The 25967-nt window shown below is 38.7% G+C and overlaps 1 protein-coding gene across 2 annotated transcripts; it reads right to left on the bottom strand.

Moving 5' to 3' along the window:
* Window positions 1-1326: 1326 nt before the first annotated feature.
* On the bottom strand, window positions 1327-25930 carry GPLD1 (glycosylphosphatidylinositol specific phospholipase D1). Of its 2 annotated transcripts, none has more exons than XM_026841358.1 (25): window positions 25665-25930; window positions 22759-22814; window positions 21738-21816; window positions 18884-18981; window positions 17590-17700; window positions 17266-17314; window positions 16735-16789; window positions 15692-15799; window positions 14951-14978; window positions 14724-14863; window positions 13660-13725; window positions 12981-13104; window positions 12305-12444; window positions 10941-11127; window positions 9020-9130; window positions 7959-8033; window positions 7412-7568; window positions 5311-5452; window positions 4653-4755; window positions 4466-4559; window positions 3720-3896; window positions 3184-3344; window positions 2903-2929; window positions 2760-2810; window positions 1327-1561 (listed from the first exon to the last, which is right to left on the bottom strand). In XM_026841358.1, exons 1-25 carry the CDS (start codon window positions 25759-25761, stop codon window positions 1484-1486), a joined length of 2514 nt encoding a protein of 837 aa, XP_026697159.1. In that variant the 5' UTR covers window positions 25762-25930; the 3' UTR covers window positions 1327-1483. The 2 variants fall into 2 exon arrangements, with proteins under 2 accessions (XP_026697159.1, XP_026697160.1); XM_026841359.1 differs by having other exon boundaries at window positions 12981-13101.
* Window positions 25931-25967: the final 37 nt, after the last annotated feature.

Genomic DNA, 25967 nt, shown 5'->3' with positions numbered 1-25967 from the left:
TGCCTTTCTTTCAACAGACATATGCAAATGTTTAATGGTTTTCTTGCAATTCAAGTAATCAAAATGCATTCATATGCAATAAAATCACTCTGAGATCATACATAGCAAAAACCAAAGCCAGTGGAGGTTGTATGTTCAGAATGGATTGCTACAGAACATACTGGTTTTATCAATTTTCATTTAACAAGGAAAACTTTGTTCTGCCCTTATAAATACACTGCTCCCTTCGCCTCAAACCACAACTCACAGACTTAAGGTAACTACTGTGCTCCCAGTTCTATTGAGTTACTTCTTTCATAACGTTTAGATTTTAAACTTTTTCTTTTAAAAAGTATTCTGCTATTTGGGCAAGTAAAGCCCACAAAATAGATGTCAAAATGCATTATACATAAAGCCAATACTCACCCTGCCTTTTTTCCTGAAAACAACCTCTATGAGAGACAGTTCCTACAGAAGGTAACTTGAGGTGCATCAGCCTGAGTATGACTTCTAGAATTCTGTGCTATTCCACTAGCTTGTCTTACTTAAAATGAAAACAATGCTTTATGTTTGTGAAGAAGGCAAGAGAGAGAAAATACATACACGTATATGTCTACGGACTGGTGTTGGTAATAATAGCACCACATCTTATTGCTCAAGTTGTTTAATAGATAATTGATGCTCACTGTTAAACCTGCATCATACAAAATTAGTATTAAGTAGTTGAAGACAATACTGTTAACAATAAAAGCTGTTAACAATTCTAAGTTACCATGGTCATGGAATTCTACATGAAAATACAAAGAAAGGGTGTCAGCGTAGTCTCAGCCATGAGTTCGAAAGCAGAAGCATTTCCTAAAACTTAATGTCTTGCACTTTTCTCCCTTGGGAGATCCCAGCTGTTCTACACCCAGAACGCCGGCCCCAAGACTTGCTAGAGAGAGGCAGTCCTTTTCATTGGCACCCACCTTTCTGTCTGGCTTGGAGCTGCCCTTTCATGCTTATTTTGACAGCAATTTTTGATATCTTAGAATACCTATCTGTATCACAGTATAGAAGGAGTTGTAAAACACGTACTATTCTTTCCTGGTTTTGTTAAGAAAATACTCCAATCTGACTAGTAAAGAAGGTGACTACTAAACATTACTTATACAGCCAAATATTACCAAAATCTAGCCTTCTGCTCATTTCAGCCTCTGAAAGGTTTTCAGACCAGCTTGCTTGTTTTAGGTTAAGTGATGCTGCTGCTCACGGCAGAATTAATTTGTGCTTTTACATGACTGACACAGCTGTGGCAAGTCAAACCACCATGAATGCTTATATTCCCCTTAACTTAAAAGCAGTGACCCTACCTAGCTGTCTGAGACATCAATCTACCAGAAGTTTGCTGTCATGTGGTCTATTGGTTTGCATGGGCTAAGGAAAGTATCACAGATACTACAGAGATTCTTTGCTAACAGACCAGCTGTGCTGTGCCCTGGTCCTAAAGGCTACCATGAACTTTTTAGAGTGAGTAGACAAAAAGCCTTCCACCAAGTCGAGCTTTTGCCGAGCTTCTCTCTGCTGCCACTACAACTTCTTTCTGTAGAGATACAGAACAAAAGTTAGCAAAACGCAGCTGTAGGTGCACGATTGCTTTAAGCTTCTCTAATGGAAACCAGATTTTGTCCGTATCATTACTGTCATAGAAATGTGAGGAGAAATAAGTGCAACCCACCTCATCAGAATAGTAGTTAAACAAAACAGTTTGGCAAACAGACTATTTCATTTGGGAAACGAAGAAGCTGGAACCAGTCAAATAAATTTCTTGCCAGTATAAACTGTTTCTCAGGGCTAAGATCAATACAGATGAGGCTGGAGTGTGGACTGGACTGGTGCCACAGCAAAGGAACACAGCTACATGGAGAACAGCCTCACCTGCATGGATGCATAAGCCATCAGCGATGCCCGTGTTTCAGGTGTGGATTATGCACCCTAACCTAGTTTAGAAGCATTTACATTTCCAGGTGTTTCTTCATTGCATGTTTTAACAGCAAGAAATCAAACATCATTTATTGCAGAACAATCACACACCTCCTCAGCCTAGTACTGAGGCTTTCTCAGTACTCGGGCAGAGAACCTCAGTTCTCATGCAGGTTATGTCAGAGTAAAGTGTTGGACTCCACTCGCTGAGCAAGCACTAAGCAACCTTCAAGCTGAAAACAAGGGTCCTCAGTGGACTGACACATACAAACACAGGTTCTGACTTTTGGTAAAAATAACAAGCATCTGAGAGAAACACAGAGAAACAGGCATACAAACATCCAAAATCATTCATGTAAGAACTGGGCCTCTCTATGCTTGGAAATACTTGACATACGAACAGTGTTCGCTGAAAGCGATTGCTAGGACAGCAAGCCTGTAAACATTAAATGAGAGGGGTGGTTTGGTAGCTGAGCATCCACTTTGTATACAGGTTGGCATGAACAGTACAGCCAGTTGGCACCTACACTTGATTTACCATGCAACTCTTCAGCAAACTCCTAAGTAGTTTAGATTTCAGGCTGGTTTAAAGTGATCTCTTTCAAGTCAGGTGTCAGGTGCCAAAATTTTGGCAATTCCATAACTGATCCATCTATATAATGGCTTATCAGTTCAGAGTGATTTAAATGAAAACTTAAATATGCAAAGCACTTAAGACTTCTGCAGATGAGTAGGATACCTAGGTGAGCTGTTGGCTAGTATATGCAGATGAGGTAGAAAGATGCTATGAAGCAACCAACAACAATAATTTTTCTCACCTTTCTTTCAGACTTCACAGTGATAACAGCACTCCCAAATCTTGATAGTTCCTGTAAAATAATATTGCTTGTTACCATGCTGTTAGTTTTTTTAAAGTGGGACTGTTTAGTTTCTCTTATTAATTTGTTTTCTGGTTACTTACCTCAGGAGAAATCAAGACATACTGTGCCTGAAGAAGAAAAAAGAATATAAGTCAGTGGAGAGAACCACAATGGGAGAATGGACCAGTGCAATAACCCTGGCTCCTGAACAGCAAAGTAATGCAAGAACGAACAGGGGGATCCAAATCACACGGATTCAGAAACATAAGTAACTTCCTGTTTTCTGAAACCAAGTCAGAACGCACTAGGTATCGGTACTGGACGTAATTAATTAGCTGTCATTATGACATCGCATTCTGAATTCACTTTTATGTTTTCTTACCCAGTTCTCAGGACAGGGAGATATCCACGATTTGCAGTGGCCCGTCACATTCCCTGAGGATGCCTGCTTTCCATTGTAAATGTAAACACGGCCAGCTGCCCCACCAAACAGTATTGTGGTGATATCGTTAGTTCGAAGTGGGGATGTCACAATCATTTCATCTGCAAACATTACAAGGATGACATAACACATCAGAAGTGAAATAATGCTAAACCAAAACACCAGAGAGTTTACATTGGCATACCTCGAGATGCCACAAATCCTATTAATGATGACAGTTAAAATGTTTCAATTTCTGACAATTTAATTTCACTTAAAATTAATTTCAGTTAATTTAATTTCAGTTAAAATGTTTCAGTTTCTGACTGAGTTGGTTGGGATTGTGCCTCCCCACAAGGCAGGATGGAATATTGGTACAAGTCAACTGAGGAAGCAGACTGTGTTTAACACTTGTATAAATATGTAGTTAATGAGTCTTCCTGTTGCCAAAGTAAAACATTTCAGTTTTACTCTGATCTACATTCATCAAGCTTTACCTAGTCCATCATTATCCAGGTCACTTAAGCACACATCTTGTCCAAAGCGAGAAAACCTCCTGTCCCCACTGAACGTGCTGAGCAAAGAAGGCTTGGTGCTGTCTGTCAGGTCATATACCAGAGCTAGCCCAGCTTGGTGCAGCACTGAGGATATAAATGAAATCCTAGACAGGCTATCTGGAGAAAAGAGACATAACAGAAGTTGAGCATCAGACAGGAACACAGGTTTAATACCTGCAATACACTGACAGCAGCTAATACTGGCACTACGTAACATGGACAAAATAAACAATTTATAAAACGAGATCAAATGTTATACAGCATTAACACTAATTAGCACAGAAACAATCTCTTAGCAATAGTACCAGGGGAAAAAATGTAAGAGTTCTACACTTTGACTTTCCTAATTCCTTACTGCCTACTGCCAGACTAAGGACAAAATAGTGTGTTGTTTTAATTCCAAGAAATATGCAGTCTACTAGCAAATCACTGCTACATAAATAATGCAAGGTAGTAATGCTGCTAAGCTAATTTTAAGGAAGGAAAAAAAAACCATTGAGTTGAGGCACAGTAGAGGGGAATCTGTATATACAGTACTTAAAGGTAATTACAACATTTTTTTTTTTTTTTTTAATTACATGGCAATTTAAAGGTCTGTTTTGTAACTTTTAACTTCATATCTGTCCTCTGGTCATACAGAAATAAACATCCCAAAGCAGAAACAGTTTCCAGTTTTCAGGACATACCTGCAGTAGGTGCACCCACCACCAAAACCATCCTTGTGGTCCCAGCCACAGACATCACACCACTGGCCAGAGACAAACCCATTCTGCCCATTGCCTGTTAGATTTTGAAAACACCTATGTCATTTCTACAGAATGTCACTTTACCTCGAATTATTCATAAGGTCCTGTACCATAGAAGGAGCCCTACCTTGTCTCCAGTTACTGCAAACCAGCGCTTTGTGCTTGGTGGGTTATACCCATACACCTTCCCAACACTCTCATGTCTGACATCCAATGAGAAGGGATTGCAGCTTGAATTACAATGCAAAATATATTTGTATGTAACAACATATTTTTGTACATTCAGCTAGGATTGCTCCCCTTAAAGTATTTCCCCCTTTTAGTTTGGAATAGTAATGGCTGCCAAATTCTAGAAATCTGTTTTAGTAATTCCCATGCTTGTTCTAACTAGTTAAACAACATTTAGAGCACAGACTTGGTCTATCCACTTCTTTATCACCCAATACATTTTTGTGTTTAGTTTACTTTTAAAAATGCTATCTTAAAGTAAGTGCTTATTTTAGGCACACTTACCTGTCAGCATTTTTGTGCCCTCTCTCCAAAAAGACCCAAGAAATTCTTAAATGTCTCTAAATAACAAAGACCTTCTCTATAGAAGGTCTAAAGACCCCTCTCTCTTCATGAGGAAGGGTGAAGGCATAAAAATATGAATTTAATAAAAATATTCTAAGCAGGACAAAGAGGAAACTTCCTGAAAAGCTGGAGGTCTTACTCTATTATGAATCTCAAATATTGCAGAAATAGGGCAGAATGGAGGAGAGAGCAAGCTGTCATATACAACACACCCAGCACAACTCTTCCACGTAGGGCTACCAATCAGCAGTAACGTTATGTTCTCCAGCTGGCAGCTGTCAAGCGAAAATCCAAACCAAGCATAGTTTTCTTCCCCCTCCACCATCCAGTTGGCATCCTGTACTGACAGAAGTCCTGACAGACCAGAAAAATACAAATGACATCTTAGTGTACCCTGGCACAGAAGAATGTTATCAATACTCCCCTGATTCATTCTACGACAACAAGTTTCTATGAGCAAAGTTACACTGTCCATGATATGGCACCAGTTATTTCTAACTTCACTTGCTCAGCCTGCAACTGTACTGGCTGGTGAAAGCCTTTATTCAAGATAGCCTGCTCCTAAATCCTTGCAATAACCTCCATAAAGTACATGAAAAATATCAGTCTACATGAAAACTATTACTGCCCTAAACTAGTGACTCCTTCTTAGGGATAGGACAACACTGAAACTGTTTATCAGAACTTGTAATTCTTCTGAGGATGGTGGGTAGGGGAGCTTCAAATAATTCTGGATTTAATTCAAACAATTCATTCTGTGTTTTGGTTTTGCAAAAATGTCAATCTGCAGTGTTTTAAAACACATTTTCCTTGTTTCTAATTTTACATGAAGTAGAATAAGCCACAGAAATCAAGCGTTATTGGAAATCTCAATTATGTGATTCTGACAAAGCTCTGAATACCTGTGTATCCTGCCCAACCCCTACAAACTTTATTTAGCTCCATATGTGGCTTTTTCTCCCTCGTTCACAACAGTCCTCATCACCTGTACTCATTAGCTGTATTCACTTGTAGCATTTCTCTTTAGCCACATGAAGGATCATACAGAGTGACAAAAATTCATCAATACACAGTTGAATCCATTGCTTTAGCAAGGCTTTCAACACTGTCTCCCACCATGTTCTTGTATCCAAGCTGGGACATTGCGGCCATCTGGATGGGTGGACAACCAGCTGAGAGAAACTTGGTTGAGATGATCACCCTCACAGGGCAGCAGCTAGTGGGTTGTATTATGAATGCCTGTGACAAGTGGAGTGCCTTCGGGGATCTATCTTTAGACTCATTCTGTTAAACACTTTTATAAATGATTTGAAGAAGGCAACAACATGCCCTTTCATGAAGTTGGTGGATGACAGGAGATTGGTGGGGGGCTATCACTTGAGGGCAGGGCTACCATTCAGAGGGACCCAGACAGGCTGGAGGAACAGGCTGACAGGAACCTCACAAAATTCAGTAAGGACAAATGCAAAGAGCTGCCCCTGGGAAAGGAGATGCTCTTGCAGTGATACAAGCTGGAGACAGACTGGCTGGGGAGCAGCTGTGTGGAAAAGGCCCTGGAGATCCTGGTGGTCAGAGCACTGTGTGCGAGGCTCTGACAGCAGAGACAGCCAACAGCATCCCAAGCTACATAGCAGGAGCATGGCAGAGAGACTGAGAGAAGTGACTGTTCCACCTTTACTCTTCCCTAGACCACACCTGTAATACACTGTTCAGTTTTGGACCCCACCAAACAGGAAAGATGTGGGTAAACTGAAGCAAATGTAGTAGAGGGCCCCCAAGATGGTTGGGGGTTGGAACACTTGTGCTGTGAACAGAGAGTGAGGGACTGGAACTTACTCAGCCTGGAGGAGAGAAGGTTTTGAGAGGACCTAACAGCAGCCTGACAGTACCTGTGAGGAGGTTAACAAGGAGATAAAGCCAGGTTCTTCCCAATGTACTGGGGGCCTCAATGCCTTCTGTGCCTCTGACTTCACTATGCATGGTGGGAGGACAACAGACAATGAGCATAAGCTGATACAAGAGAGGTTCATACTGGCTATGACAAGACCTTTTTTTTCCCCCTACAAGGGCAGCCAAGAAGTGGAACAATGCCCAGAGGGGCTGTGCAATCTGTATCATTGGAGATTTTCAAGACCCAACTGGGTAAAGCCCTGAGTAATCTGGTTTGACTTCATAGCTGTCCCCTTACTGAGTTGGAGGCTGGGCTAGACACCTCCTGAGATTCCTTTGAACCTGAATCATCCTATGATTAATTAAGAAGAAATGAACAGTCACATAAACCATGGAAGGGTTAATTTACTCAATAAATATTACCTTGGTTACTCCTGTTGAAATATGAGTAAAATGCAACCACAAATCCTCTCTGCTGCCCACCACCAGGTGCATATGGAGAGCCCACAACCAGATCAGCATTTCCATCCCCATCAACATCAGCTGCCAGGAGGGACCAACCAAGATTACAGTAGGAATACTGAAATAAACAGTTAGTTTAAGACTGAAATGGAACCAAAACCACCAATTCTGTAATAAAATAGAGTATTTTACTTCTAAAGAGCTAACTGTCCACTTCCGATCAAATTACCCTCCCATTCTCTGACTTCAGTTGTGGTTTCTTTTTCTTTTGTTCTGAAGGACTACGCACTTTTCTATCCACGCTCCTGCCTCCCCAGCAATGGAGTACAAATGTCTTTCCCATATACAACCAACACAGACAAGCATTTGCTTGTACCATTCCCATCAGTCTAAATTCCCTCACAATTAGAAGTTTGATTTTAACATTCTTTTTTTCAAGCCTGTAAGCCCCTTTCCCCTTTATCTCACCTCCTGCTCGTGTAGTCCTATATTAGCCTGATCAATATACCTGACAAGTTATGGTAACATTTGGTTGGGATGCCAAGCCTCTTCCCTCAGTGCCAAAATAGACATACACAGCACCCTAAACAGCAGGAAAAGCAAATACAGCATGAGAGCATCTGCATGTCAGTACCAAGACCAAAATAAAAAAAAAAAAAAACGCAAAAAGGAGTGAAACAGTTCTGCAACAGCTATTAATACAACTTCATTTTTCCTACCAGAGCCTTCTCATGATACTGTCTTTTCCACCCCAAACCTAAGAGTACCCATGCTGTAATGGGTACTGCTATAACCAGGCAACAAACTAGAGAAGTACACTTTCATCATACTGTGGGTAAGGAGGAAGGACTGTTACACACACATTCAGGTGGCTCAAATTTTGTTAATTATTATTTAATGCAATGGCACACAGTGCCAAGCACAACAGATGCATGTAATGTTCCAAGCTAATGGGTCTACATAAAAGCATCTAAATTCCTATTTAGGCAGCTAAGTTGGTATCTAAAATTCTGAAGAGTTTTAAGCTTAATGAATGTGGTTTGAACCAAAACATTTTGCCTCTCAGTTTGTGTAGGCTGAAAATACTCAGGGACCATTATATGGGCTTATCTGGTAAACTGCAAGTCATCAAGTCTCTGTAACTTGATTATTTTAGCAAGCATGTCTGTGTTCATATCACATTTTAGATATAATCTGTTGGCCTGTGGCAGCAGATAAGGCGCACGGACTCACAAGGTCTGTTGTGAGACTCTATGTTCCTAAATAAAAAGGGTACACTTGTATTTCATGATTGGCTCCTCACATTTCCAGCACATCAGTGCTGCTAAATTGCAATCTGATCTGGATTTCTCATGTGCAAAAAGGCCACTGAAAGAGAAATACAGATAGCTGCCGTTGCTCTAATCAAAGTATCCACAAAGGTCACGAATCTTTGTGTTTAAATTAGAATGTCACCTTGAGCAACAACAGAAATTCTCCCTTTCATTTCACTGTTCAAAAAAGTATGTATCAATAAACACGTTCTGTTTGGAGGGAAAAAAAAACAACAAACCCATGTGTGAGGCTTACTTTATAAGTAAGAAATTGAGATCCCACAGAAGGTGCTCCAACTGCCAGATCTGGCACTCCATCCTCATTGAAGTCCAGGACTGCCAAGGCAGAACCAAATCTTCCTGAAGGCTAAAAGAAGAGGGATTGCTCTCATGAAAATAACAGATATTTTCAAGACAAACCCATGAAAACCTAATGCATATTTGCAAATGTAGCACAGGGAAGAACTGGAAACTGAGATGACAAAAATCTATCCCAACAACTCTTTTCTTAGCATCACTGTTCTTGCAAGTAATAACTGTCATACTAATACACTAAATTGGAGTCAACTGCTCTGTTTCAGATGTGGAGGTGTTAAAATATGCAATAACTGAATACAATATGTCACTGCTTTGTTATTTCATCTTCTGAGACTAGTGCACCATTGATGTTAAGCTTATGATCATTCCTGTTAACAGCATTATAGCTGTGAAAACACTCTGTAAGAAGACAGCAGCTATTACGCCACAGTTTATAACCACAGAAATAAATTAAAAGGAAATTTATCTCATCTCTCTCTATTCTCTTCTTTGTGAATAAAGGTATTTTCTCCAGAGGTTCATCTTTATTACTCAAAAAGATCATTTGATCCTGCTTCTCAGTTACAAGCCAGTCACCATCATGTCACAGAATCACAGAATCGTCTAGGTTGGAAAAGACCTTGAAGATCATCCAGTCCAACCATTAACCTAACACTGACAGTTCCCAACTACACCACATCCCTCAGCGCTATGTCGACCCGACCCTTAAACACCTCCAGGGATGGGGACTCCACCACCTGCCTGGGCAGCCCATTCCAACGCCTAATCTTAGCTTTCTCTTTCTTTAAAATAACGTGTACTCTTAGTAAAGACAAACAATGGTTTTGTGAGAAGTTATCAATTAATGAAAAAATGTAGTTTCAAATTAGTTTAAATTTATATTGAATTATAATTTTATATGAAAAAGGAAGGGAAAAAATCACAATGCAGGGACCTGAATGAGCTATACTGTGACTTACAGAGAGACTTATCTCAGTTTCATTCAAGGGCAAATTATGTTCTCATATGCACTTATCTGGCACAGTAATAAAAGTGAACCTACAGATCACCATTGCTTTAATTGTTCCTGTGACTTACGTAGCAGTTATTTTTCTTGAAAAGCATATGACCAGTGTAAGGCAAAATGTCTTGCTAACATTTTTTTTCCTCTCCATCTTGCTTTTTGTCTTGCTAAATAATTTTTACTGAGGATAAAGTAGGTCAATGTCAATGTAGTTTCTGGAATGTGCAGACACAGCTGAAGGCTGGTGCTTTTGTGAAGCAGAAAGGAGTTTGAAGATAAGACAGTAATAAGTAAGACAGCTGGGGCCTATTCTTGAAGGTAACAGGAACAAGGATGGGACAAATTAAAACAAATCAGCTTAAGATACAACAGAGCTGCATAACACCTCCTAAACAGACCTTTGTGAGCATGCATGAGCACTGAGGTCAACCAGCAGACACCGTGAGGAAGACTACTAACAACCACCAGGGACCCCTTGAGACCACCACCCAGCAAGGAAGTGCATGTGTAATGAGGATGTAGATATGTAATTAGTTCCAGGAAATCTAATGCATATGTAATTCATTTCTCAGAAAAGTTATGAATATGTATAATCTCACTCTATGTTAGCTGCCACTTACAGATCTGGGGTGAGCTCACCTTTGCAAAACTATTTGTGTGTGCACAAAGAATGCCTGCTTTCTAAAACTCAAAAACGAGTCGTGAGAGTTTTCCTCTGCTGGCTTTATGGTAACACCAGGAAGGGTAATTCAGGAATAATCCTCATACATATTAATGATACTGTTGCTCAGTCAAAATTTACCACATTTTCAGGCAAAAAAAATATAAGTGACAAATGTCTGACTTGACCCCTCACCTGATGACCTTGTAGTACTTGGTCAGCTTCCCCATCTAGATCTATGTCCTCTGAAGGCAAACCCGACTGGTTGCTGTAGACCACGTACACCCGTCCTATCTGCACACGGCCCAATGTGCTGTACCCTGGCGCTCCAACCACCAGATCTTCATACCCATCCCGGTTTAGGTCAGCTGAGATCATTGCCCTGTGCAGCAAGGGAGTCAACCAAATCATAGCACTAGCTTCCAGGCTACCACAACATTAGCAGAAAATACTTTTACTTCTTTTAGGCAAACCAAGACCTGTCTTTCCCCATCTATTTTTGTAAAAATCTACACAGCATTTTTCCTATTATATATATGACTTTTGGTTTCTTGAATTAAACAAAAACAGAGCCTTGAAGATTCATCTTCCATTAATGCATCTAAGATCTGTAGGAACTGCTTTTCACTTACTGAGACAAGGCACCTGAGAGCAACCAGAACAAGGAGCATGAAAAAGGGCTGCTTCCATATGACAGAACACAGAAAATGAAATTAAGTATCTTTTTAACTGAAACTCTGATTTAAGCGATGGACTTGGTTGATAAGCAAAGGGATCACAGGTCTCAGTAACATGCTGGGAATTTAGAGAGGTAATGTGGACAGAAAAAATACTGCAGTTTGGCTGGTGTGAAGTAAACTCAAAAAATAAATCTTCAATTTTTGAGTCAGAAGAAATAAAGTAAGATGAGCAGCAATGCAAATTATTTTATTACTCTTCCCTGTTGCAGGTCAAGCTAGAACCTTTCTGGCAAGGAGAGTGAATGAGCCTCTTTCTGTGTCCTGAATATATCTTTGAACTCCTACTAGTCTTGTAGTGTTTCCAAGAACACTTGCTAGGCACCACCAGTAATCAATCTGGGACAGACACAATTCTGCGCAAACATCAACCAATAATCAAAAAAGGGTAACTGTTCCTATACTAGAGAGTCAGAACTAGAGCCGACATTTGTTCTAATTTCAGTTCCTTCCATTCTGAGCTTGATCACACACAGATCATTGAGCTCCTTGACTAAGGAGAAAATGTCAAAAAAAAAGACAAGACAACCCTTCCAGAGGAAGAGGATACCTGACTAGAATTCATATCTGAATGGAAATTTTGCTCTTGATACAGTTTTATTCAGTACTGACACAAAGAGGCTCATGCTAACATCTGAAAGAAAGATCTTACAGGTTAACTTGTTCTGGCCAGACAATGTAAGTAAGTCAGCCAGATTTGTACCACCAATGGATTTGGACTGTCACCTTTAAAGAGTATTCAAAGAATAAACACTAGTATTTTGGTGGGTACTCAAAATTTTCAGAAATTAAGAGGGAGGTGGGAGAAAAAAAATTACCAACCATCCAAGTCTAGCATAGGGTGAAGTCAGAAAATATGAAGCTGCTGGCTTGGAGATGTACTTAGAAGATTTCTGATGTGTAGCTGCCAATGCTCTCCAGACACTGGTTGCAAAAGCATGGTTTATCAAGCGGAGGGAATTCTGAAATAAAAATAATAAAGAGACACAAGAATGGTTAAAACACAGGCTGAAACTCTACAACATCATGGAGCACCTCAAAACCCAAGTCACCAACAGTGGAAATCATCACATCAAAGTGGATCTAAGTGGACTCTGGCTCAGGTCCTAAGCACCCTTTTAGAAAGGGATAAAAATCTGTACACTCTAAATGGAGCACTGCTAATTGTCCACTGCTATGTTTTGTTGGGACTTCTTAATCCAAAAAGTGATCATATGATTCCATAAGCTGTAAATACTGAAGATATATTTTGTCATTTTTGGCACTGCAAGATATGTTCTAACTTCACTATAAAATGAGCAAAGTGTAAAAATTGAGTATTTATGATGTACCTATAAATACATAGATAAATAATGACGCTGGAATCTTCATGAAGTTAAGTCAGAGGCCACTGTTAACATGAAGAGACCCTGCTCCATCAAGCAGTATTTCAGACAGAAATTAAAACAATTTTATACAGAGCTGAATTTTACCGACACATCCGTTACTTCCCACTTACTGTTGCCCAAGATTGTATGTTGAAGTGAACTCCTCTCTCTGTATAGTTTATATTCTTTTCACGTGTTTTTGTAAGCAAAGAAGTTGTATTCTTGTGCCGTTCATGTTTTGATTGTTTGCTTCTGCTAAAATAAAGGCAGTAATAACAATTAATATAACTGAATTAATGATGAGTATTTTATGACAAAGCTAGGGGAAGCAAACATATTGCATGCAATCAGGTGGCCATCTCTCCCATGTATAAATGGAGTTCTCAGGAGATATCAGTTAAGCTGGTTTCTCTTGAGACGTTTGCTAGAGGAATACATACACTTGTACTCTGAACACCTGAGTTCCATATTTCTGTACATAAATCAGGAGACAATTTAGCTATGGTAAGGGTAAACATGAATCAATATCTTCATGATTAGTGGAACAAAGACAGACAACCAAATAAAGTGTGAAGACTTAGCACTTCAGGTGCTAGGTAAGTATTCTTGTTCTTAGGCTGGAAGGTGAAAGTCTCTCCTAGGTTCTACACAGTTCCCCTGCATAGAGCTTACCTACTCATGTTATGAAGATCTCAAATTCATGCACAAAAAGATAAACTAAAAGATCTCTAATTTTCCATAGCTCACTGTCCACATTAGCAGAAGACTCTCCTTCCATCAGTAAATTTTTGAACCTTCAGTTACACTTACACGTAGTTGTCCTTGTACTCCCTTGTGCAGTTTATAAACAGAGGGTTCTCAGGCAGGAAGCAGCCACTAAAGAAATATGCAGAATGTATTTTAAAGATTTTCCTGCAATGAAAGTGAAACTAAAAATACAACTTTAATCTTTATTGATTCCTTTGTTAGAAGTTACCAGGTTTCTCAAGAAACCCTGCTTATTCAAGATCAAAGTATCATTATAATCCTTAGAAACCCCTTTGATATGTCTTTTAATGACCTTCATTAGGTTCTGCATGAATCTCACATGTCTTTATATAGCTCTTAAAGGAAACTTATTGTAACATGTCCTGCTAATTCTATTAATCTGAAGCACTTCTAATAAAGTGCTCTTCTGGTACAAAGAACACAACAGATTATGCCATATTGTATTTAAAACATCATTTCCCATAATAGCTGTAGTGGTATTTTCCATATAAATGGATGGATTAATTGCCACTGGTGGTTTTACAAAGTTATTTACAATAAGGTTACACTTGTAACAAAACAAGTAACCAAACCAAAACAAAACAAGGCTAGAACTTCTATAAAAATATGATATTCTGAGTACAAGCCTGAGCTTCCAATACTACTATATACACTCTAATTCTTTCTAATCTTATTTGCCTTAAGTGTCTGAATACAATATCTGACCTCCCCTAGGAAGGAACACCTTTGGTGACTGATGACAGCAGCCAGAAGCCACAGCCACAGCTCAGACTGCCAGGCCAGGCAGAATCTCAGGGCACGGCTATGCAACATTTAAACAGGCCCTTGAGCATGTTTTAAAGAATGTCCCAAATTTTCCTTGTCAAGTATCAGCTGGGCATGCCAGAGCCTTGCCCAGGGAAAGGAATGTGAACATGTAACAGATGTGAACTCAAGGCCTGTGTAATTCTGTGCACCTGGGTAAAGACAGCCACAGAAATCCCTTTGTCCAAGTGAGTATTTAAAGCTCAGCACCTCTTCTAGGAAGGAACCTGCCTTCAGAAGAACAATTAAATGGGTGTCAGAACTTGGCTACTGCACTTCATATTGCAGGAAACATGCTATACCTGGTTCCATTCTCTAGCATATGGCTTGTCAGTTCAAAAATATTGTTTGTCCAGAATGCCATGTCATCCACTCCTCCAAGGAAATACTCATGGAACTTCTCCACCAGAAATGGAGATTTACTAGCATATGTTGGAAAGAGCTAAGAGACAAGCAACATACTTAATAAGATGGATTACATTCTCTTCATGCTGTATGTTCATTTTTATAAAGAAAACAGAAAATCAACCTTGGCAACAGCAAGCCTTTCACCATGCCTGAAAAAAAAAAAAAAAGAAAAAAATCATAAGTAAATTTGCTTCATTTAATAACATTTAATCATTTAAACAGCTCTCTTCAGGGCTTCTGTATGGCAAATACTATGCAAGTCATTACATTTCTTTGTTGGTTGTTTATATATTTTTAAAAGCTGTAATGTGAGAAAAAATGGTATTAACTTTAGTGCTGCCCTTAATTTGGAGGGATTCACAGTGTTTGTAAATGCTGGCTGACTATTGATAATTAACTGAAAGAAAGGATATAGCTAGGCTGTTTAGGATATTCAAAAGCAGACATTGCCAGATATCAAAACTCTCTTTTGAATTATTCTTGGACTTGAAAGGATCTACATAAAGTGTAAGTAAGCCATCTATTTAGCTACGTACACTACTCCTTCAGTACATGAAAATTATATTGCTAACATGCCACAATGCAACGGTACTTGAAGACACAGCTGTTCTCAAATAAACACAGATAAATGTGTTACATACCTAAGAAGCTGAATCGGTGGTGTAATAATGAATTTAACAGTCAGTAAGCAGTCCAAATTTGTATTCTAGACATTAAAAAAATTCAGGTGTTTTATGATTTTGGGGTCTAGCAGGGAGTCTATATTGCTGACCTCACTGCATAAGGAATTTCAGATAGTATTATCATCACTTTCCTACATATGTTTCACTTCAGAAAACCCAGACAAAGCTATTCAACTTACAGTTCAAGAAACAGCAGGTAAGTACAGTCAGTAATTGTGCTTTCAGTTATGATCTCTCTTCCATAAAATTCCTTATAGATAGCTGCTAGGTCTTTGACGGGTACATACCTAAAATCAAGATGAAGGTATTATAACAAGAGATTTTCCACATCACCTGATAAAAGATTACAGTTTTTGTAACAACAATAGCCTGCTTTAAAATATTCTAAATTTCAAAAGTTTATAGAAGGTCATGAATTTACAAATATCAGAAAGACCAGGACTGCAGGTTCAGAGACAGAAACCTGTAAAACCATTCCCCTATGGCCACCACGGGTAGTTTCCACACTCCCCACACTGGTTTCTTGGCTTGGCGATCACATAATCTTGGAGGATGTCCTCCAACTCACTGCTGTGACAAATCTACTCCTAAACAAACAGAGATTTCCCACAGTGATACCAGAGTTTTATTAATGAACTGTGCATTCTACACCTAGATGAACCACATGCTACTTAAACAAAATGACTCAAAAGACCTACTCTATCAGCAGAAAAGAAGGCACGTGATTTTTTAAATTTCAGTTGAAAATTGTAAGAAAAAATGTGTATATCAAACTGCTGCTTCTTTTGATGTTGGTAAAACCTGGCTGATTTCCACAGGATCTATAACCATAAACATCTTCAACTTCCAAAACCAGAAATCTAAGTGAGATTTATTTAATTGAGTTATTTAACTAATTGTTAGAACATTCCAACAAACTTTTTTCACTGATTATTTTATATATAATTACTTATAATTCCCTTCAGAGATAAATATGGGTTTCTATAGATAAAACTCTTTCTTGCTGTGTTCCCATATGTAAAACTCTTTTCTCCATATGTCCTTCCAGTTTTTCATGTCAGAGAACAGCAAATGTATATAAGGAATAGCAAACTCAGAAAAATTCCAATAGCCACATGGGTTTCTTTTGAAAGAAAGATAAAGGGCAACATTTTGTTAAAACACAGCAAGTATACAGAGTAAGCAGAAATAATTATTAAAGAAGGTAACCTCATTATCTTACCAGTTTGATGCCAGATAACTGAAGTCCAGCTCAAACTGACTCAGTACATCTCCTCCTGCAGATGGAAGAAAATAAAAAAACCCACAAAGCCCAACAAACCAAATCCATTAACTATGTATCATGAATAACAGTGTGGATGAAGCTATGTGTGGCTATGCTATCTATGTTTATATAGTAGATCCTTCAGCTATATAATTAGAATACATAAATGGTTCACCTGAAGGGATACTGCATATTTTATCCTTCCAGAGAATAATGTAAAATTTAAAATCATTGCAGTGAATCCATTTAAACTTTAGCATCCTTCAGCCTGTGTTTAATATAAGTGTCCACATGCCCTATCCCACCTCCTGAAACATGCAGACAGGTACAGCAGGGCTTTGCAAGCTATGGGGGAGAGTGAGAAGACAGTGTCCATATGACTCATTCATGGCTCCTGCACAGGGTAAGAGCCAGAATCGCCCACTGTGGCTTTGATGGTGACTAGTTACTCCAATAGAAGGATCTATGATCAGCAAACAGAAACATTACCAAAATCGCCAACATTGTGAGCTTCTGAGTATGAACCATGAAAATCAATCTGGAGAAAGACAAAACCAAGAGAACTGTCTGTTTATTTTACTCATCCTTCCACACAAACATATGAGCAGAATCAAATTGTCCAAGCAGCCCTAAATTTTACAGGTCCCAAACCTGGCCAACTTTGTTCTCATAGAGTTTGTGACATTACATCTCTCTGAAAATCTTCCTGAAACAGGGCTCCAGCTTTCCCCTTCCCTCCCACCAGAGTCCAAAGCTAAGCTATTAATTCCAATAAACCCAGTTATATCAATAAATAAAATAATACAGGCTTACTTCTCCCATGGCCTTTAGAAATCCTTGGTCGATGCCCAGGCTATGCCAGCTAACATCTGCCACCATATGTGAGGCAATTCCAAACAGGAAAGCCACCAGCTTCTCTGTAGCCTACACAACAATCCATTTGTAGTAATGTCAGTAATTTTACTCCCGCTTTTAAGAGGTGAGCATTTTACGCAAGTGCATTATACAAGAATATATGTGAGAAACTCTTACAAATTCAAGAACATGACAAAGTGTTGACCACTCATTCCTTGATACTGGAGTAACTTTTTGTGACTTGAGAAGTTTTAAGGACTTCATACAATCCAAGGCCATAGAATGACATGGTTGATGTCCAGAGAACTTGTGTACTTCAAGTTAGATGTGTAATGAACTGTTTTTCTGCACTGGAGACAACCATTTCCAGTTCCAAGCAGTGAAACCCCTCTGCCACCGTGGGTACTATACAGGCACACAGAGGAGAAAGACATTCCTATGCAAGTGCTGTTCAATGTAAAAGTGCCTGATTAAAGCCCAGGTATGAAATTACTCATCCTACTCCTACAAACAGAAAAGTTATCTGGAATAAATCTATCAACAACAGAAATTTTGTTTCTCCAGAAAAGACTTCTCTGCATTGAATAACTGTAAGTTTCAGAGGTCTTTAAAAAAAACCTGTAATTGAATCATAGTTTTTGATGAATTTATACTTTCTCCAGGTTGACAGTTCACAAGATCAATATCACCAATGGCCAGTCAAAGGCAGGCAGACCTGTTTAGGTTTTAAAGAGTGCAGCTCTCAATTGCTGCTCCATCTGTATGAGTCTCCTGAGCAGAGAGAGAATGGCAAATTCTCCATTACGGAAAAGAAAACAATATTACCTTTAAAATCATTCTCACTTTTGACAGTTGGTTTTTCATCTTCTCCTATGTAGCTCATATACCATAAACAAAAGCAAATCAGGACTAAGTCCAAGATTTCACAAGTAAGAATTCTAAAATTTTCAAGTGGCAAACAGTCAACCAGATCTGACAATAATGCAAGTCCACCAATCCCATTTGAAAGTTTGGACCTATGAAATGTATCATAAGCACCAGACCACATTGGAGATAACTGATAACCTTTATATGGAAACTGTAACTTTCTGTCTTGTAAAGATGAAAATGGAATTTCAAATTTTCCTATATCAGCAGAAACTTTAATCTAAAAACATATATTTTTCCTACACTTCCCAAAGGATGAATTGCAACAGGTAAATGTGAAGAAAACAGTAGAAAGCAAAGTCAAAAGCTAATGAAATTTTCTTACCTCTTCCCAAGGCTGAGGATAATTCCTTCTGATGTAGTGAATACTTGTACTGAGAAATGGTGACCAGTGAGTGTCTTCAGACACATCATGGAATATTCCTACCACAATAAGATTATATCATTATCTGATTTGTTTGGGGAGGGGGGGAGGGGGGAAGAAAAAGAAAAAAAAATACAAAGAGAAGGTTTTCTCCATGAAAAAAAAAAAAGATTTTTGTTCAATTTCATGTTGTACAGATGATACATTTTCCATCCACTTATATGAGAAGAGCCAAATGAAATGTATTTTTATATGATTTATCTGTTAAAAGAGATGCTAGATTTACCTTCTATGATTTTGAAATCTCGGAAAATTTTGTGCCTGCTCCCTTTCTCTGTGCCTGTGAGTAGGTACAGCACAACGAAAAGCTGCCTCTCAAGTGGAGAGGATGAAGAAAGCTGACAGGGAAGCTGTTGACTAAATGAATGCATTGAATTGTATGGCAGAAAAGCTAATGGGCATGGCACCCAACTCAAAATACCATGATTTGGGAGAAGTATCAGTTTTCGGGGGGGGTGGGGTGCTATGTCACCATCATCATCATTTTCAACAGCAAGGCAAACTTGCCAAGACACAGTCACTGTGGGAGCAGAAAGGCAGAGGATAGCAGGAAAAATCTGGTTTTCATTTGAAGCATCAGTTATTACTCTCACTTGGATTTATGCAGATGAGATTATGTAGGATCTAACAGTGACCTTGCCTAAAAATTTCTGTGTATCCACATAAAGCTAAGGGCAAAGTGATGCTGATGTGATGAGATCAAGCAGCACAATATTAAATTCTCTAAGGGGCAAGAAAGTAGGCAAGAGATGATAGATTGTTCAGACCATCAGTACACTTGCAGGAAAAATATGTGTTTGTTCACACAGAACTGTTAAACTGCAGAAGATTGAAGTATATTAAATGCTGAAACTGAGAGAGCAGTCCTTGTGGGTCACCTCCTGCCCTTTTGACATTTTACAGTGCAACTGAACTAGATAACATATGGATGGGATTTGCTAGACCAAAATTAAACGTTCAAGAGTAGACTTCTGCATCTATGTTTGTCTCCTGCCTGGAGAGGCAGTCTGGATGGCTTTGTTCTTGATCTAGAGGTACAGGGTTAAAACAGCTCAGGTCTGCAGGGGTAGCTGTTTCTTCCACATTGGCTAAGGAGACTGCTGACAAGTGGCCCAAGTATAAAATAAGTCAAGATGGACCCCAACTGTGGTGAAGGAATGTGGGCTGGAGGCTGAAGATAAGAGAGGCTCTGATCACTGGCCTGGTATAAGGCAGAAGTCAAAACTGTTAGAAGGGAAAGATGAGGTAGATAGAAATAACCAAGTTAAGGTAGGAACTGAAAAAATCCCAGGAAAACATCAGTCCTGAAAAGCAAGGCTGAAGTTTGAGACAAGATGTTAGCAGAGCCAGGCAGAAGGCCAGGAACAGTGACCTGGTGAGTGACAGGAGACAAAACCAGAGGGGAAATCTGGATGTGAACTGAGCACCACAACATGACAACAGAGAAGAGTCCCCACGAGGCAGCCTGGATGGGGCAACCTGCCTATCAGGATATCAATCAAGCAGCCTGTAATTGGCATAAACAACAGTTAACATCAACAACATATGGCTGAGAAATAATGATATGTCCAGCTGCCACTGTATGATTTAAGACTCGAAGTAGAGAAGGTGATGAGAAAAGATACAAGAAAGTGTCCTTGGAAAGCCAAGCAATGATTTTGCAGTTTGAGGAAGGAAAAAACAAATACTGAGATAAGTGGAGGCACTGGTACTCAGCTGAAAAACACGTAAAAGATGAGGCAAACCAAACAAAAATCCCAAGAACTCTTTGAATTTAATGGATCTGAATTTGCATGACCCACTAAACCACCTCCCATAATTTACTTTCAGATCTCAACAATCAACTGGTCAGGTATCCTTACACAAACTGTGTATCACTGCCTTGTCTCTGGTATCCGCCTAACATCCTAATAGCTTGTTGTTGGAGGACAGACTGTCTTTGTCCTATTTCCTAATTGCTCACTATCTGGATTTACCACTTTAGCAAAAAATAACCTGGAGCAAGTCCTAGCTGGCTGTTTTATAGCTCTGGTGTTGCTGGAGAAGTTGATTATAATCAAGAGCTGATCTACCAGAGTTGAAAAATCAGGACACCACCTTCAAGTAAAGATAAACTTTTTACAGCCATTGCAACAGGGTGCTAATATTGTAGTGTAGTCTTTAGATTTGCAAGAAGCAAAACTAAGACTGACATTAATTTCAAGCAGGAACCAGTAAAGGGCAAAATACAGCAGTCTGGAAAAGAAAGGCTTTAAACTGGGATGCTACTAACACTTCTACCCCCCAGCAATTCATCACACTGTTTTGGTGTGATGAGGTTTTTTATATTCTCGTATCATCTTTGTGACTGATCTGATAGAAAATAATACTTTCTAGCATAGAAATTAGGTCCAGGCTTTCCCTAAGACTTAGAAAACAGATCGTTTTGTCCTCTCGGTTTCTCCCCAAGACAGTACTCAGTACTCTGACCTAATTTGGTCAAACAGCATTCTTCCATCAGATTGCCCTACACGTGATAATAGTTAAATTTACCCAAAAGTTACTTTCTAAAAGCATTTTCAAATGTATTGTTTTATTATGAAGTTCCACAAAAAGGATCATAATACTAATGAAAGTGGTTGATGTTTTTGCAGGAAGTATTTTTGGCCACACTTCATTTCTTACAACATAACTACTTTCAACCCTACCAAATTCTGTAGGATTTTCACATAAAAATACATTTGTTACAATATTGGACTTATAAAGCTTTTCTTACCACTTTTGCAGATTGAAGGATAAAAGGCATCAGGATAAATGCTCCCAGCCTGAAATGCATCTTGGTGGTTTAGTAGTAACTGGGAGAGAATAGGGAAAAAAGGAATCAGAATTCCAATGCACAGCACAAAACCACAGTTTACTGCCAATACCAAAGAAAAAATTTAAGTTTCCATCAAGATACAACTATTATCTTGGTAAAATATGTTATTTTAGTGTTGTCATCATCCCCCATTATTCCCCCTTCCTTGTGTCCAAATCCTTGTAACTGAAACTAATCAGCGTACACTGCATTTTGAAAGGCCATTTAGGAAAGTTTTCATATGATCTAACTAGGGTGCTGGTGAAGTCACCTCCTGAAGGTGCCCTCCCCCTCTTGGACTAGACATGAAGCCTGGGCTGCTAACTTCCATCCTCTGAATCACAGCACAGCTGTCTACAGCAGACAATGTTAACATTTTCCTTGAGTGATCTCCTACTTTGATAAAAGATCAAGTTATATATCTTTACACTGTCCTAAAAGCTATTAAAAATGTTTTAAACACAAAACACATATGTGTTTTATATGTGTGTTTATGAAAACTGTCCACATGCTTACAGAGCTCTGCTGGATACAGCCCATGAGAGGAAAAGCTATTTGCACCAATCAGAAATCAGTTAAATGATATCTGTGGTGGACTAAATTGAAAACCTTGCTGTCACTTTGCTGTCCTTATGTTTATTAAATCTCCTTTCCAAAAGTCCTCTACTGATTCTTCTAATACAACTACTCACGGAGAGTATGACTTAAGAAGATGGGAAAACATGCAAGAAACCACACACAGTACATACACTTTGTAATAACTGCTACGTATTTCTAATAGTATTCAGATGGAGTCAAATGATTTTCAACAAAAAAGGTAAAAATACAGTCTAGGCACAATATTTACACACATGCTACTGAGAATAAATAATAAAGGCAAGCAGACAGAAAAACATTCAGAAGAAAGGTGTACACAATTCAGAAATAATAGGCTTCCTACCTGTCTATAATTAACATTCCCTTCACGCTTAATGAAAAATTCCAGAGCTCTATGTGCTGAAAAACAAGATATGGAAGTATTGATTTATAAGTACAGTGGCCAGGCTTGTGTTTTGTTAGAAGCATTATCGAAATCAGAACATGCCGCACTGTCATACCTAAGCCAAGCGGCACAGGTGCATGAGACACGATTTCTCAAAAAAATTCTGTACACATGAGAGGGTGTGTTTTCTCACCTCAGGAGCTAATAAGAAAATGTTGTTTCTGCACCACATCTGGGCACTGACGTCTCATTAGTTCTTCTCTAATCCCCAGCTCCCAAACTGACCAACATAGAGGAAATCGCAGGGAAAAGGAACTCCCCACATGCAGAACTGAGCTACCGCAGTGAACTGACACAATCACACCCAGCAAGTATAGAGTATGGGTCATAAAGTTTCAGCTGTAAAGGACCCACCTGAATTGTATTTAAGTTTCACTGCTGCCCTTAACATTGAAAAAGGTATCTCAGGAATCAATGTGATGTTTAACAGTTTGATTCATTTTTAGCATGTATGAAAACCAACATAAATGTAAAGTTAGCAAGGTAAATAATACTATTTATTCAGAGAATAGGCAAACATTTTTACTGCCAATATATTTCTTGAGCAATCGTAACAAGAGAATGAAACAAACTAACATAATTTTTCTGTAATGAAGCCTCCTTCTAATAAATGTTAGATCCCAGGGATAATCTATTAACACTGTTCTAAAAAAACACCCAACTAAAATTATTTGGTTGAAACTGCATGCATGGGTTATCATCTTGCCCTCCCACACAAAGTTTTACTCCTCACTTGAAGCTAAAACTGATCAAAATAACATAGAATAACACAGAATATGCTGAATTTAATTTGATCCTTAACAAATAAATCACATGACAGAAAAAACCCACTCATTCTGGAATAACATCTAGACAAAACTATGGGTTTGAATGATCTTTCACTTTGAATTTTACCCACTGATCTAAATCATCCTTCTACAAATATGTTAAGATACCTTAAGGACCAACCTTGCACCAAAACAGGGATAATTTAAAAATAACAATTAAAAACAGTCTTATCATTTTAAGGTTCAGCCATTTCAACACACATCTCTTTCTGGCATGGGAGAGTCTCAGTCTGGCAATTTTTCTGTCTCCCATCCCCCCCAACTTCTCTCATTACTCACATGGTCCAGTTCACCTTTACAACGAATTTGCAATAGATCCTCCACAGTTCCACAGAGCCCCATGGGTCAGATGGGAGCCACTGGGAGGGGAAGAGCATCCCCACTCAGACCTGTCTCTAGAAACAAGGCTGTGACAAGTAGGACACAGCAGAGTTCTGCCGAGCACACTGAACATGATCAACATTTTGAACAGGCAGAGCTTTTCACTGTTTTCAAAGTACTTTCAGAAGCCTGTCCACGATAGACTTTGGTGCTGGTTTTGAGTCGGAGGAGGTCCTTTCTACAGTTCATTGGGTTTTTTTCCTGGAATACTAAGTGTTTGGATTTGGCAATAACTTTCAGTATCTTATCATCATGAACTTTTATTTGCACATTAATAAAAGCACCAATTTTGGCAGCATCAGAGCTGATCCCTGTTTAATGTCACTTTCAGACAAATGGACAAGATTTGTTGTAACCTATGACTCAGTAGTTCAGTATACACACTACTACTTGGACAACCAAGATCTTTAAATTATATAAATGCAGGTTTTCTGCAATATGCTTCCTTGATTAGAAAAAAAAAAAATACTGCTTTGGGACAGATCCATAAGCTCTTGTTTCTCTTTGTACATTTCTTGCAAATACAGTCTATTCTGCCAAATCTGTTATTTCAAGTTTTCAGAAGCTCATACTCAGTAATTAAGGCCCCGAGCTTCCAAAGATGTGTGTGCTTGCCTAACTCAGGCAGTGTGACTTCTCCTACTGATTAATAGGGGTTTCTTCACATATCATTAGGAAAAGCAAATGGTTGCAGGATGCTGACCAAGGATAGAGCACTTAGTAAGGGAATATAGTCTCAAATGAATGCCATAAATAACCCCAGCATTTAACTTGTTCAAAGTTGCACATTTTCAGTAAAGTCTGAGAAGATTACCTGAATAGAGAAAACATCATATGTTTTACGACCTGTTTGAGCAACGGATTTAGAATCAGAAACAGAAGAACAAACAATTAAAACTGTCAATCTTTTATGAGTAAATGTTTCAGAATAACCTCACACTACTCATGGGTGTTCCCGCAAGCACTACAGCAGAAACCAGATTTTAAAAATAACACATGCAAACAAGAAATTCAAACCAGAAATATTTCCCCACTTTGATGTTCACCCAGATCTTTCCTTCTTTCTCTACAAATCTAGGCTGTTCAGGCTACAGATAGCAACCTACCAGGAAGAGACACAGAAAAACATTTTGATGATGTTAGTCATAGATACAAACACATTAGAGCATTTATCTATTTTATGCAAGTATGGCAAAATTAATACATGGTGATTGAAAAACAGAGATCCCACAGATTGTGTTATTTTCTAGTTTAAATATAAGGATTACACAAATTGTGTAAAGTATTCCTCTTCTTTCTCCAAACCAAACCCTGCCTGCGTAAAACTCACAAACACTCCAGTTACATAACGCCCATGTTTTAGAAGACGGAAAACTGCGCAACCAAATTGATTCAAGCATTTTGATTATAAAACCAGTAAAGTTTCAAACTCCAAACCAAAACTATTCATCTACCCTATGTGTTACTCACATTTTCTTAAAATGATGTAGAATGCTTATGACTTTATTTCCTCCCTTTGCTTTCCAGATGAATCTGAATTTACTTCTCTTCCCAACCAACTCAAAGACAGGAAAATTCATTCTGAACATGTCTTACCTATTTCAACATGTGTTGAAATTCCACTTGGGATACATCTTTGACAGAAACGGTATAGTATAACCAGCAAAACAGACCAAATCTTCAAACCAACCATGATGCTGGCTCGAACTGTGATTTTCAGAAGCCTGGAGCTGTAGCACGGTGACCTTTGAAATGTAGGTTACGGAGCATGCCTTTTCTTTCAGACATATTGCTGACACAGCAAGTAAACGACTGCCTTATTTGAAAGGCTATTTTATACCAATGCTTTTCTTTACCTCAATTAAAGTTATATATATATATCTGTCTCTTATACACATC

Source organism: Athene cunicularia (genome assembly GCF_003259725.1).
Source record: "Athene cunicularia isolate RWA chromosome 2 unlocalized genomic scaffold, athCun1 chr2_part1, whole genome shotgun sequence".
Classification (NCBI taxonomy): domain Eukaryota; kingdom Metazoa; phylum Chordata; class Aves; order Strigiformes; family Strigidae; genus Athene; species Athene cunicularia.
Note: the sequence above shows the minus strand (reverse complement) of the source record. Positions and strands in the feature narration are given on the sequence as shown.